The sequence below is a fragment of the Gordionus sp. m RMFG-2023 genome, chromosome 2 (assembly GCF_954871325.1).
Source record: "Gordionus sp. m RMFG-2023 chromosome 2, tfGorSpeb1-WG-v2, whole genome shotgun sequence".
NCBI classification, from domain to species: Eukaryota; Metazoa; Nematomorpha; class Gordioida; order Chordodea; family Parachordodidae; genus Gordionus; species Gordionus sp. m RMFG-2023.
The window spans coordinates 16,548,208-16,561,621 of record NC_088776.1 but is presented as its reverse complement, the minus strand read 5'-3'; the positions used below and the strand labels follow the sequence as shown (position 1 = coordinate 16,561,621).

Here is a 13,414-nt window from a genome sequence, read left to right as displayed (position 1 = left end):
GCTATAACAAAATTAGCCAATGATGTAATGACTAATATTAAAATTCTTCTAGAAAAACAAATATCAGAGGTAAACTAAAATTTATAATTATGGAATAATATGATACTATATATACATATAGGAGGAATGGGAGGATCTTATAAAAATTAAGGCTATCCTATATCCTTTATAAACCAAATATGGTATGTGGGGAAAATTATCTTACTTATAATTTAGTTATACCCTATTATATTCTAATTCTTGAAAACTCCTAAAAAATAGAAAACCTGATTTTCATTTAACAATGGTTATAAAGCAGCATATGATAAATTGTTGGGCTATTATAATTTAACTGGCGATGATGCAATATAAACAATATTAGATTTCAGGCTCAAAGTAGAATATTTTAAATCATTATCTACTGATTTTGATATTAAAATATTCAAGCTAAAGGACATATTAAAAAAATTATTACAGCTATACAGGTATTTAACTTACCTAAATTGGAATAAATATAATTTTATTTCTTAAAGCTGATATATATATCTATCAAACACATAAAGATGAAATATAACAAAACAGACTAGACGTTGTTTTTAAACAAAATAATATTCAACTGTGTGGAATAGATTTTATCTGAGTGAGCCAAGAGCAAAAAGTTATACTGACATATGTTAATGAGATGGAAGGCAAATGCATATCGGATCCCCCATCAAAAATAATTACCTATCTACAAGGAACATCAATTATTTGTGAAAGGTCTTTCTCAGTTGGAACAAATTTGTTGTCAAAAAATCGCATGTCATATAAAGAAGAGAACATAATAAAAACTCTTTTCTTTAAAAATTGGCTTGGCATTATAAATTAAATTAATATACTTTTTAATTTTGTTTATAACTTGATCACATATTTTTTATCATCAGATTATTATGACAATTTTTTATGTTTAAATTTAATTTGTAATAAAAAATTTTGTCAATATATTTGATGATTTGGTTTATTTAGAAAATTCCAATTATTCGAATTCGAATGCAAATAATAGTTTTATTATTTATACAGATACGGATAAAACTAATCTACGAATAATGCACTATTCAAATTCATTTTTAAATAGGCCTATTTTTCACACTCCAATACAGCCCTTTCTAATTTGAGCTTTTTGTTTATACATCTCTTTTTAATTTGAGCTTTTTGTTTATAAAAATGGGACCAAACATCTGAATACTTTCTATGCATCTAAGATCAAACATGAACAATTAAAAATATGAAAGTCCTGCATGCCTGACCCGGATAAAAGAACCAGGCATAATTTTTTTTCTTCTTCAAATATACCCGGGTCTGTCTAAATATTTTAATTCGTCACTATTTTATATAAAAATTAAAAATGAATAAATAAAATATATTTAAAAATTGTTGTATCATGGAATAATATATCACATTCAATCACTTCTCATATTTCCATTTCAAAATTATTATCGATCTTAAGAGAATACTTAACATATAAAATAAAGCTAATTTACAAATTATTTAACTAATTATGATTATTTTTAGGTCAAATTATAAATTTTAGAAATTACTCCTGTGTATATTCTTAGTACTACATATAAAACTAAAACTAAAAGTTTTCGGCTTCATTCATTAATAGTTATATTGACATAAAAATCTAAAAATCGTAATATTCTCATAATTACTATGATACCATTTGCTATTTAGACGCTCTCAAAAAACGTTGTTAAAATAGAAAATATTTTAGACCCGCACAAATTAATGAGCACGATTTTGCCGCTTCCCAGCAACGGCCCTTCATAATACTATTAATTTTTTATTTTTTGAAATTTATCATAACTATTTAGTAAATTGTTTATATTTCGACATAAAAAGTATTTTAATAATATAATAAATTAAATTATATACCTTTTTAATTAAATTTAAAAAAGGAAAGCTAATAAATGGGACGATGTGATGAGAATAGCTAGGGATTATTTGCCATCACAATTGGAAACGCTGGAAAAAGAACTGATAGAAATCAATATAAAGTATCTAGATGATTTTTTTTTGTTATGTTAAAAAAAAATTTATTGGTTTATCCATAAAAATAAGCAGTGAGGAGTTAATGAATTAAATATTTAATATTAATTTTAATAAAGTTTTGTTTAAGATATTTTTTTAAACCATTTTTATATGATTGATGGCATTTATTAATTTTGACAAATATGTTTGCTACTAAGAAGAAATAGTTTAGTAAACAATACAAATTAATTTTTTTAAAATACTTTTTAGGGAAGGTAAAGGGGATCCTCAATCTATATTTGAAAAAGCGAAAGAAATGGAAGAAAATTTAGGAAATTTAGGAAATATCGACAAAACTAATATAGCCGACTCACAATACATTGACAAGCTGTCTAAAATCATTGACTTATACACGAAGGCTGGTTTGACGGTAATATAATTAATTACATTCATCATAATTGATTTTATTATTTTTATTGAATGTTTAAATGAATAATATTGTCTAATAATGATATTTTATAAATCACTTTTATAACAGGCATGCAAAAATGAACCCGAGCTTTCTGACAAAAGCTGTCAACATGCTCTTGCCTTATCAATGTCTTATTTTTTTAACGATCAAAACAATTCTGATAATCTTAAATTTAACCGAAGAGTATCGAAAAATATAGACGGGCTCAAAGAAGATACGAATTTTACCGAAGAGAGAGCTAACTTGCTTAATCCTTACGCCCTTTTCGAGAATATCATGTTACCGACACTTCAGTCGATCGGAAGATTCAGCATATTAGGACAACTCTTGGAAATTCTTTTAAATTTTAAAATGGCGAGGAATAGACCTTATTCGGATTCCGAATTGGACAAGATAAATATGGTTAACTTTCAAAGATGTAGTAAAAAGGATATGGTAGAAATATTTATCAAATCGGAAATGTACCAAAATGCTAAACGATTGGCTGATTATTACTGGAAAAATAATGATATTCAGTGAGGAAGAATAAAACTATTTTTTGTTTATTTCACTATTATAAACATAAAAAAATTCCCCAGTTGTGAAAATTAAATATAATCCGTTTTTTTTAAAAAAAATAAAGATTCCAAAAATATGCGGAAAATGAATTGAAGAATCGGTATATGAAGGAAGGAGACATAAAGTACATCAAGATTTTGGCTAAAATTGATAGTGAAATGGCTTTCGATATATTCACATCTCAAAACAAATGGGAAGAATGTTTGGAATTGGTTAAATCCATTGGCCCCGAAGTAATTAATTTTCTAAAATAATTAATGTAAAAGCCGTTTCTCATTTTTTATTTTTACTTTTCGCGCCCTTTTATAACGCATTTTTCGCTTATAGCCTAAATTTTTGACCCCTTGAAAGAAAGTTATAAATGATTATATTATATTCAATTTAATCGAAATGAACATTTCTATAATATATTTAAAGAAAAATTATTTTTCTTACCTATTCATTCATAAAAAAAGTCGCTTTACTTCAAGTATTCCTGTCTATATGTTCATCACTTAGTTAAAACTTACCACAACCCAAATAACAATAATGAATCGCTAAATTATTCGACGAAAAATATTTTGCTTAAAATATTCTCTCTATTTGTTAATACACCGCTCTATAACTACGAAGACCAAGAATTATATGAAATAGCCTGTGGAACATATGTAGAAGTTGCATTTTTTATCACCTGCCATACGGGTACACTTTTCTCTTCACACGAATCCTACATAGATTCCTCAAATCAATCAATGAGCAAAGATTATACTTTGGCAGAAAATGGTCTTAACTTGGAATTGAGCAATTATCGACTCTGGGCCCACATTAGGAACGCTTTCTTTTTAATAAATCAAGTACTCGATTGCAAAAATATTTATTATTATTAAATATTAATCACTCTATTTATAAATATTATTCAATATTTCTAATTTAAAATAAAATGAATAACTTATTAGAAATCGAATTTTAAGAATTTAAACCCAAAACTGAAAGCAACAGCAAATTTTCAAAACTTGAATGAATGGATATGGTTTTCCCATTTAACCGCCATCAAAATAGCTTTACAAAATATATTCATTCGCGATTCAAGATTATATACAATCCATAAAAATATATCTTCGATATCAAGGTCATCTACAAATGTTGATTTTCCCGATCAATTCAGACCAAATATTGATTTTGTTAAAGGAACCATAGCCAAAATAGATCTAGCTCTCTTAAGATATTCAGATGTCTTAATACCGGCCCCGTTGGCATTTTATCTAGCTGGAACCTGTGCCAAAGTTTTATAATCCTTCCAAAATTTAAATATTTTCTGTCATATTTTGGCACTTTTAAATTAAGATAAAACACTTTTCTAAATCCATGCGGAAAGATTTTTAAAAAAATTAGAAACTCTTAAAAGGAAAAGAGTTTTATGAATAATATTTGACATACCTATTTTTAAATTACCGATATAATTAAATATAGGTATTGAAAAATAAATAATAATGATAAAATTAAGATTAAGCATTATGAAATTATCAGTTATACCTTGTATACTATATATATGGATATGTTATTATCTCTAATGATTTTTTGTAGTGTTGTTAAATGGGTCGTTTTGAGTCAATTTTTAAAACGGCTAACTCAATATTTTAGCCAGAAAAATATTGCCAAGGTCTCGAGATTTTGCTATTGGATATCTAGATCGTTGTTTAAGGTTTGCATAATATTTTTATAGATAAAATATTAGTTTTTAAAAATTGGCTCAAATCGAGCCGTTTAACACTAATTTTTAGGTTTAAAATTCATTTTCCAATTTATAGATTTGGTAAAATGAGACACTATCGAGTTGTCCATTTCTGAATATTAATATGTATAAATATAATTTAAGGTAATGTTCCCTTTTTTTACAGTACAAAATGTTATATTTAAGAGTTTGTTATACAGATAAAATAAGTCTACGCAAAGAAAATATTACAATTTTGATATTAATATATTTTTGGTTATATCTTATAGGAAGCTGGTTGGATTGATACCGCCTTTGTTATATTAAACTTTTGTCTGGATATATTTGAAGTATTTAATTCTTACACCCCACCTATGAATTTGAATTCGTTAATTCATGAAGAGTACAATTGATTTAATTATGCATATTATTTATTACTTTGTTTTTTTTAAAATTTAAAATAATGGAAAATTTTTTGGATGCCTCAAATATTTTTATTTAGCTTAAAATTTTATTAGGAATTTTTATTTATCTTCTATATTGTTTAAAGTTCATCAACTTCTACGTATAAAGAAGAATTTCAAAACCCAACTACAGACCAAGAAACTTCGACGCTAAGTTTCTCACCCCTTGAGAAATATCCCGATATACCTAGACATATTTTTCATTTAGCCTCTTCGTATAATTATTCTCTCCCGCCCCTTTTCAACGAAGAAATAATGCTCACTGATATCGAAGAAAGGGTGAGGGACTGGATTTTAGCAACTTCGTTAGATAGATCTACAAATAAGCAAACCTTAGAACTTCCTATCGATTCTCAAACCGGATATTTTGTAGGGTCTTTATGCTCAAGAAAAGATGCCAATATCACTAATAAACGGTTGTCAGGTTCTGTGCCCATGGGCAAAGTTATTAAAGGTAAATCTTCTACTAATATATCTTCAGTAGACGAAAAGGAAGAGGTTCGTCCTTATCCCCCTTGCATTATAACAGGTCAGTTTAATTATTTTCTTAAGATTTATAATTTAATTTTTGATTTAGGTAGTGATTTAATGTATAGGGAATAATTTTCCGACAATATTTTGATTAGTATATATATATAAGTTGCTTTTTCAAATCTTCCTGTACCAAAAAAATCTATTTTGCTGCCTCAAATTTTTCTAACTATTTTTAGTATTTAATGCCAAATAACAGACAAAATATTATTAAAATTTAATATTTTATATGTTAGCGTCAAATGTGTTTTTTCTGGCAATGTGTTATTTTTTCAACTTTCTTAAATTTTAAAAATGTATTCCAGGTTTAAAATCCTTTCTTATGAACTGTAGGCAATTTTGCCGTTAACCTTTGAGTCATTTATAATTTATATAAAAAAACCTATGGAAAAACTAATATAAAGTAGATTAAGTTCGAAAGTTGGCAAAATTGTCTGGATTCATAGGGTAGATTAGTGATTTGCATTGGGCCTAATTTTTCCAGCCAGGCCCGGCCCGAACCTGGAATTTTTTTTAGAGAGTTTTGCTGGCATGGGAAAAATTTATCGACCCTCCGAATTTATTTAAATATAGAAATTAATTTTTATAATTACTCAAAATAGAAGATAATGCAGAGTTGTTAAATCTTTTATGGTAGCTATAGTTAATAGAACGCTACTTTTTTAAAAATTATTTAATATTTTAGCGCTCTCCGCTACTTAACTACTTTATAAAATTATAATGATTGTAACTGTAAACATGAAAATTTAAATATAATATCATAATCAATTATAATTATTTTGATTTATTATTTAATTTAGAAATTTTAATATATTTCAATTTTAATTTATATTTTCAATTTGTATTATCTAAATCATGTGTAAATAATTTAAAATGTCATTGCCTATGGATATCCAAATAGTTTAAAATGAGTTAGACGATGATATTAATGAAATGGCAAGATGATATATTTATGTCTTTTCTGGTCAAATTTTATCGGAAAAAATATCGTCTGCGAAAACTACAAAATTAATATTTAATATGATAAGAAACTATTAATGATTATTGATGCACCACGCGAATTTTCACAGAATAATTAATTAAATTTTTTATAATCATTTTTAATTTTATTTCTAGATTTACCATCAAATACACTTGATTTATTACAATTATTTAATCACTATGGATTCACATAATCATTTTAAAACCTATAAATAATGATCACCATTAAAAATTCACTAATCTATTGAAACAAATTTTCTAAAAAGATAAGCACACTATTTATTAATTATATATTTTCTTATTTCACTATTCTTACCAATAATCTATGTAAATTACTGTCAGTCAGTGGATCCTGGCGTTTCCACAAGAGGTACCGTCAGTCCTCTTAAATTAAACGCCTGACAGCAGGATAAATTACTGTCAATTAGTGTATCCTAGCTTATACACAACCAGTACCTTCAGTCCTCTTAAATTAAACGGGCCCTGACAGCAGTGTAAATTACTGAAAACAGTGAATGCAATTCACTGCACTGCGGACGCTCTTTATAGGGCTGTAGAGTGCCCGCTTAATTGTGGGATGTCTTCCCAGTGATGCTCTAATAGTAGAGTTGTCAGAAATATCATATATATGTTAGAGATCTGCAAAGTTAGGCCCGGCCCGAAGCAAAATAATCGGGTTCATGCCGGGTCAGGTCAGACCTTGGAAATTTTTTTAAATATATTCTAAATTTATCAATTTTATATTGAATTTTTTATCTAAAATAAAAATATTTTATTTTATTTATTGAAACTAAACGACATATAACTTATGTCTTTTATTTTGAGTAATTATAAAAATTAATTTCTATATTTAAATAAATTCGGGCCAGACCGATAAATTTTTTCAAAAATAATTTCGGGCCGGGTCGGCAAAACTTTTATAAAAATTTCTAGCCGGACGGCTTGAAAAATTAGGCCCGATGTAGATCACTAATTATATGTACCACTGCAGATAGTTGGACACATAACAAAAGGTAAAAATTTATTTATATTTATAAATTGATCTAATCAAATGTTTTTAGAGCTTATTTGGGAATCACAGACCATTGGCTAGACCCTAGGACTTTAAAAAGAAGATCTGTAGCATTAGCTCTCAAAAGGATAATGTGATGCCAGACATATAATAAGTTGAATGGTCTTATACCAAACAAAGATGGCTAGTTATAACAAATCTAAAAAAACTCAAATGAGTATTTTTGATAATCACTCTTATATTAAAAATATGTATATAAAATTATATACTGACTTGCCCTCAAGTGCTAGTGTTGAGAGATTATCTAGTAAGGCGAAGCTTATACTTTCTGATCACTGCTCTACTTGGGGATAATATTGAAATGATTTTATTATTAAAATGCAACAAAATAAATAAAAAATGAATATTACCATAATTAGTTATTTTTATTACTTAAATTTTTTATAATCAAAATTAACCATATTTAAATATTTATAAATGTTGATTTTTATGTATTATTTACTATACATTTACATTATAAGCAAAAAATAAAAAAAATTTATTTTTAAATTTTTTTTATAAAAAGTAGCCAATGCTACTTTTAAAGAATAGTAGCTAATAACGCGCTACTTTTTTTTGATGGGTAGCGATAGCGGTAGCACGCTACTTTTAAAAGTAGTGTTTAACAACTCTGGATATATGTTATATGGCGTCCACAGTTTCTATAAATACAATCAAATATTTTTATTTTACATAAAAAATTTAACATAAAATTGATAAATTTAGATATATTTAAAAAAACTTTTAAGGTCCCACCCGACCCGTCCCGATTTTTTTAAAAAAATATTAGGCACGACCCAGCCCGAATCTGATTTTTTTTTCAAAAAAATATGCATTCTAAACATGATAATACATTTTCGGTAAAATCAGATTTTTAAATTTAAAAAATGCTTTCAAAAAATGATTTTAAGTTGAAAAAATAACACATTGTCGATAAGATATATAAACCTTATAATTATGAAGTGTGCCTTTCGCGAATATAAAATAAATTAAATGAATTTACCTAAAATTTGATCATATCTGTTAGCATCACGAAATATTTGATATATATTAAGACCTACACTACATCGAAGTTATATTATTAATTTTTTAATTAGGTTATAACAGCTATTAGTGATCTGCATCGGGCCTAATTTTTCAAGCCCGGCCCGAAATTTTTAAAAAAGTTTTGCCGGTCCGGCCCGAACCCGAAATTTTTTAAAAAAGTTTTGCCGGTCCAACCCGAACCCGAAATTTTTTTTAAAAAAATTTACGACCCGGTCCGAAATATAGAAATTAATTTTTATAATTACTCAAAATAAAAGACATATGTTATATAGCGTTTAGTTTCAATAAATAAAATATTTTTATTTTACATAAAAAATTCAATATAAAATTGATAAATTTAGATATTTTTATAAAAATTTCCAAAGTCTGACCCGACCCGGCCTGTATTTTTTTTAAAATATTAGGCCCGGCTCGAACCCGATTATTTGAAATAGAATTAGGCCCGTTCGGGCCGGGCTTAACTTTGCAGATCTCTAACAGCTATCTCTGAAAAAAATATATAATATCAGATTAAATATTATATAATTTTTGTTTTTCTAGTAATGCCCCTTCCCAGTTCATTGAATTTAACTACGAGTTTTCTCCTTAATTTGTGGAGATTGGTTACTTATTTTAGTAATGTATTTAAATTTCTAAATTTGCTGAAAAAATTCATAATTTTATTGAGCTAGGAAGGAGCCATTGACATATAATAATACCTAGTTAGACTGTCGATTCATTTTAAAGCATCGTTGAATGCAAATCAGTTCGAGATTACGTGGCACGCCATTTTGGCAACCTATATAGGATCCAGTCCAGAATACTTATTATTTAAATTTGACCTGCTAAATACATATTTTCTTGAGAATAATTTTGGAATAATTGTGAAGTAGGATATTTTATTTCGCTTTTTAAATTTTTTTAATATATGCTCTCCGTAACTAAAACAGTGTCCTCAGTTTTTGATTGATTTGGTGTACATTTTAATGAATATCGTCAGTCATGTATTATTATAAGTGATTTGAACAGAGAAATATGTCATAAGATCTCAAAAAATGAAAATATTTATACAAAGAATGCTCTAAAAAAATGCCTTCCTCTATTTCAAGATGAAAATAAGTAAATAAGATCCTAGTTGTAATTTAAAAAAAATCTTTGTATTCCTAACACTCGCAACTCTTTTAAGCTTATATAAATTTCATTAAATTATACACATTCATAAAGGATACCCAGTCATTAACGAGAACAGTAAAATACATTTCAAAAATACAACCAAGTGCGCAAATAGAGTAGATTGGGATAATTTTACGGATCTGCTTAAGGTTAAATATATTCTTATAATTTTAAAGATTTTTAGTGGGTTATAAACCAGGGATCGGAACCTTTGTAATTTTTTAAAATCAGCTAAAATATCGTTTTGTGCTTTTATCGACGATAAAATGTAACCCAAGGATCGCATTTTTAAGAGTATAATCTCTGAGTCTTATTCGGTGTTTACATGGCGAAAGGAAGGGAAAGGGGAGGTAGATAGCAAATAATATTTAGTGAGTGCTGTCTCCTTTTTTTAACGTTGGGTCTAATTGAATCCAATTTTTGGTCAAAATAAATTCGATCCTTTTTTAAAAGAATATATTTATAACAGATTTTTTATATCAACAAGGTTAACGAAAGTCGCGAGATCGAGGATATCGACAATTTTATCACGAAATGGTGTGGTCATATTATGAAAAATAACTTATAATAATTATATATTCTTTTAGTATCATGTAAAATAATTATAAACACGTTTGATCTCATATTTTTAATTCATTTTAATGTACTGTAATGGTAGTAGATAGAATTTGAAAAATATAAATTTCCCTTGTTTTATCAATTATTTAACTGTTCCTTCTTCGAAACGAAAATAAGATGAATAGTTTAATTACCTAGAATTTCTTGCAGATATCAATACCACGGCCATCAAGCAATATTTAATTTAAACTTAAAAACATCTAATATTTGTAACCAATTATAATTTAATTTTCATTATATGTCCCCAAGGAGAAATGGCATGGAGTCCAATAATATTTTTCTAAATGAATCATGCATTGTAAAATATATAAATTAACTGCACTTTTTTTCTATCATTATTGCTCACTGCTAAAAATATTTGAATTTGTTTACCCATAGCTATAAAACTTATTGATTAACAATATCATAGTCGTTATTAGGGCAATCTTTAATTTATAATGTCACGTGTCTCAACTCTTCTGACCATTCTTATATAAATTTAAAAAATTATTAATCACATATTTATTACTAGAATTATCTTTATTACAATACGATTCTTTTTTTTATAAGAGGACACGATAAATTTTAAAATAATAGTTATTTTTTATTAATAAAATAATCTAAATTATCCAGCATCAAAGAGATATGTTTCCACACTCGTGAACCTAGATATCGATTTCATAATAACTTTATGTCCTAAAAGTTTTGAATAATTTCCTCGATAATATCCAACGTTTCACTATTTTCAAAAATGAATAAAATATTAGATTATGTTTGGAAAATAAAATATTTTACAATTAATATTAGAATCATTACCAATGATTTTTTTAAATTAAAATTTTAGATGATGTGGAAGCAAAAATAAAATTACATTTTATCCAAAGGTGAAAATTCGACGTTGAAATTGGGGAGACTCATATTTTTAACGGTTTGTTGCAGGTAATTAAGATAACGATGAAAAGGTTGAAATTCGGATAATAGATTTCCCTTTTCATCCCTGTTAAAATCGGACAACAATTTCAAGGTTTGGGAAATCTTAATATTGTACAAAAAATTGATTCATAATGTTTAAAAAAAGGAAGAATAAATAATGATAACTGGATATTCCTATATAATAGTATTATTATAAACATTAGTCTTTATAAGTAAACGATATTTCAATTACAATATTACTGCCCCAACCCCCACTCATGTGGAAGTAACATACTTTGCAATATTATTATATGATCACAAACTGTGTTGTTTTTAATAATAAAACCTTTAAGCTTTTTTCGAATACGTGTCGGTTGATGAGTGAATTTTGGAAAGCTAAGATAATATATCGATTCAGTATTCCATCAAAGGCCAATTCTTTAATCAATTCATGGGACAATAAGCTTTTCCATTCCATTATGTTATCCATCAACTTAAAATATTTTAAAAAATGATTATAATTGTTTTATTATTTAGGCTAATAAGGCTTAATATTAATTTTATGCAATGGCATAACTGGGGTATTTTTCAATTTAAGCAAAAGGTTCTAAAATAATTAAAATTTAACTTTTCAGCCCCCCCCCCCCATCATATTAAAAAAAATTAATTATTAATTTAAGATATATATTATTGATATTCGTGTATATAAATATTTTGCAAAATAATTTTAACTTAAAACTTTTATTTCAAATGCAACCTAAATTTTTTTAAAAAATTTACTTTGATGCTGCTCCAAAATTGTCTATTTTGATAATTTATAATTGCGCTATTTTTGGTTTCCAAAATACTTTAAAAATAAATTTTTAAAAAATATATCCACTTTGAATCTTAGTATTATAAAAAAATTATATATTTAAAATTATCGTTTAAATATAATTCTAAGAGTCACTTGATTGTTATAAGATTCTAACTTTAAATCAATTTTATGTAAGAAAAAACATCTGGTTATAACATTATATAAATGTTTGGTGGGTTATTTAATGAAAGGAGTGAAGAATATGGGTTTAATTATCCAAGCCTGGTATGAATTTTAAAAAAATGTTTGCCAGGCCAATCCAGAACTATTTTTTATAGTATTTATTAGGGGTTTACCGATATTTTTCATCGGATCAAACAGATATTTCATATTTTTAAAATATAGGTTATTGACCAATATTATAAAATTTTTCGATCCAATCAAATGGCATCTTAATTTTAAAAAAAATTTATTTCAAATTTCATAATATATTTGCTACTTATTATGTAAATAGATTAATGTTATTATATAAATAAGTGATTTATAAATAAAAATATTTAGATTCATGAATATGCAATATAACTGATCATTTTAATATATTTAAATGACTTATTTTATGGTATAGTTATAAAAAAGTAAATGAGATGAGTGATATGTGTAGTGATGCAAAAGCCATTTGTGATTTTTAAAAACGGCTAAATCAATACTTTAGCCAAAAATATTTTCTAAACCTCGAGATTTCGCTAATATCCACATCTTTGTGCCATATATGAGCAAAATCTTAAGGCTCGTGTAATATTCTGAATAGAGGTGAGTTGACCGTTTTTAAAAATCGACTTAAATGGAACGAACAAAACTATATGTATGCATTAAAAATAAACGATTAGTTGTTTATAAAATACAAATTCAGATATGATATTGAATCGATTATAGCCGATATCAATTTAATATCGGATCGACCTCCAAAAAGTGGTATAGTTACACCCCTATTATTTATCATACCAAACCTGACCAAAATAGAATTATGACCTTAACTCAATGTCGACCAAAGGAGGAGTTAAAATCCTATAATAATAATAATAGCCATTTCCTTAATCCATGCAATGTGTAATAAAAATTGGAACCTCGACCAAACGGTTACTAAATTTGACGTGGTTCAGAGGGTTTTATGTTC

At 26.5% G+C, this 13,414-nt stretch overlaps 2 protein-coding genes across 6 annotated transcripts in view; one reads left to right on the top strand and one right to left on the bottom strand.

The window, feature by feature from the left end:
* The window catches only part of LOC135923186 (uncharacterized), a 44,404-nt gene extending 33,765 nt beyond the window's left edge, over window positions 1-10,639 (top strand). Inside the window, exons 20-29 of one of the 5 annotated variants that reach the window (XM_065457795.1) lie at window positions 1,917-2,015; window positions 2,260-2,419; window positions 2,528-2,976; window positions 3,084-3,252; window positions 3,475-3,852; window positions 3,955-4,281; window positions 5,000-5,112; window positions 5,260-5,702; window positions 9,987-10,084; window positions 10,405-10,639. In XM_065457795.1, coding sequence (XP_065313867.1) covers window positions 1,917-2,015; window positions 2,260-2,419; window positions 2,528-2,976; window positions 3,084-3,252; window positions 3,475-3,852; window positions 3,955-4,281; window positions 5,000-5,112; window positions 5,260-5,702; window positions 9,987-10,084; window positions 10,405-10,503 — 2,335 coding nt within the window. In that variant the 3' untranslated portion in view covers window positions 10,504-10,639. Of the gene's footprint in view, window positions 1-1,916; window positions 2,016-2,259; window positions 2,420-2,527; window positions 2,977-3,083; window positions 3,253-3,474; window positions 3,853-3,954; window positions 4,282-4,999; window positions 5,113-5,259; window positions 5,703-9,986; window positions 10,085-10,404 lie in introns of those variants that run through there. The other 4 variants (XM_065457796.1, XM_065457797.1, XM_065457798.1 and 1 more) reach the window with 4 other exon arrangements.
* Window positions 10,640-11,091: 452 nt separating this feature from the next.
* Window positions 11,092-13,414, bottom strand: part of LOC135923404 (PAX3- and PAX7-binding protein 1-like) — a 31,731-nt gene continuing 29,408 nt past the window's right edge. Inside the window, exons 16-19 of the mRNA XM_065458126.1 lie at window positions 12,225-12,291; window positions 11,791-11,937; window positions 11,404-11,567; window positions 11,092-11,271 (exon numbers count right to left, since the gene is read on the bottom strand). Of these exons, the coding sequence (XP_065314198.1) occupies window positions 11,229-11,271; window positions 11,404-11,567; window positions 11,791-11,937; window positions 12,225-12,291 (421 nt within the window). The 3' untranslated portion in view covers window positions 11,092-11,228. The remainder of the gene's footprint in view (window positions 11,272-11,403; window positions 11,568-11,790; window positions 11,938-12,224; window positions 12,292-13,414) is intronic.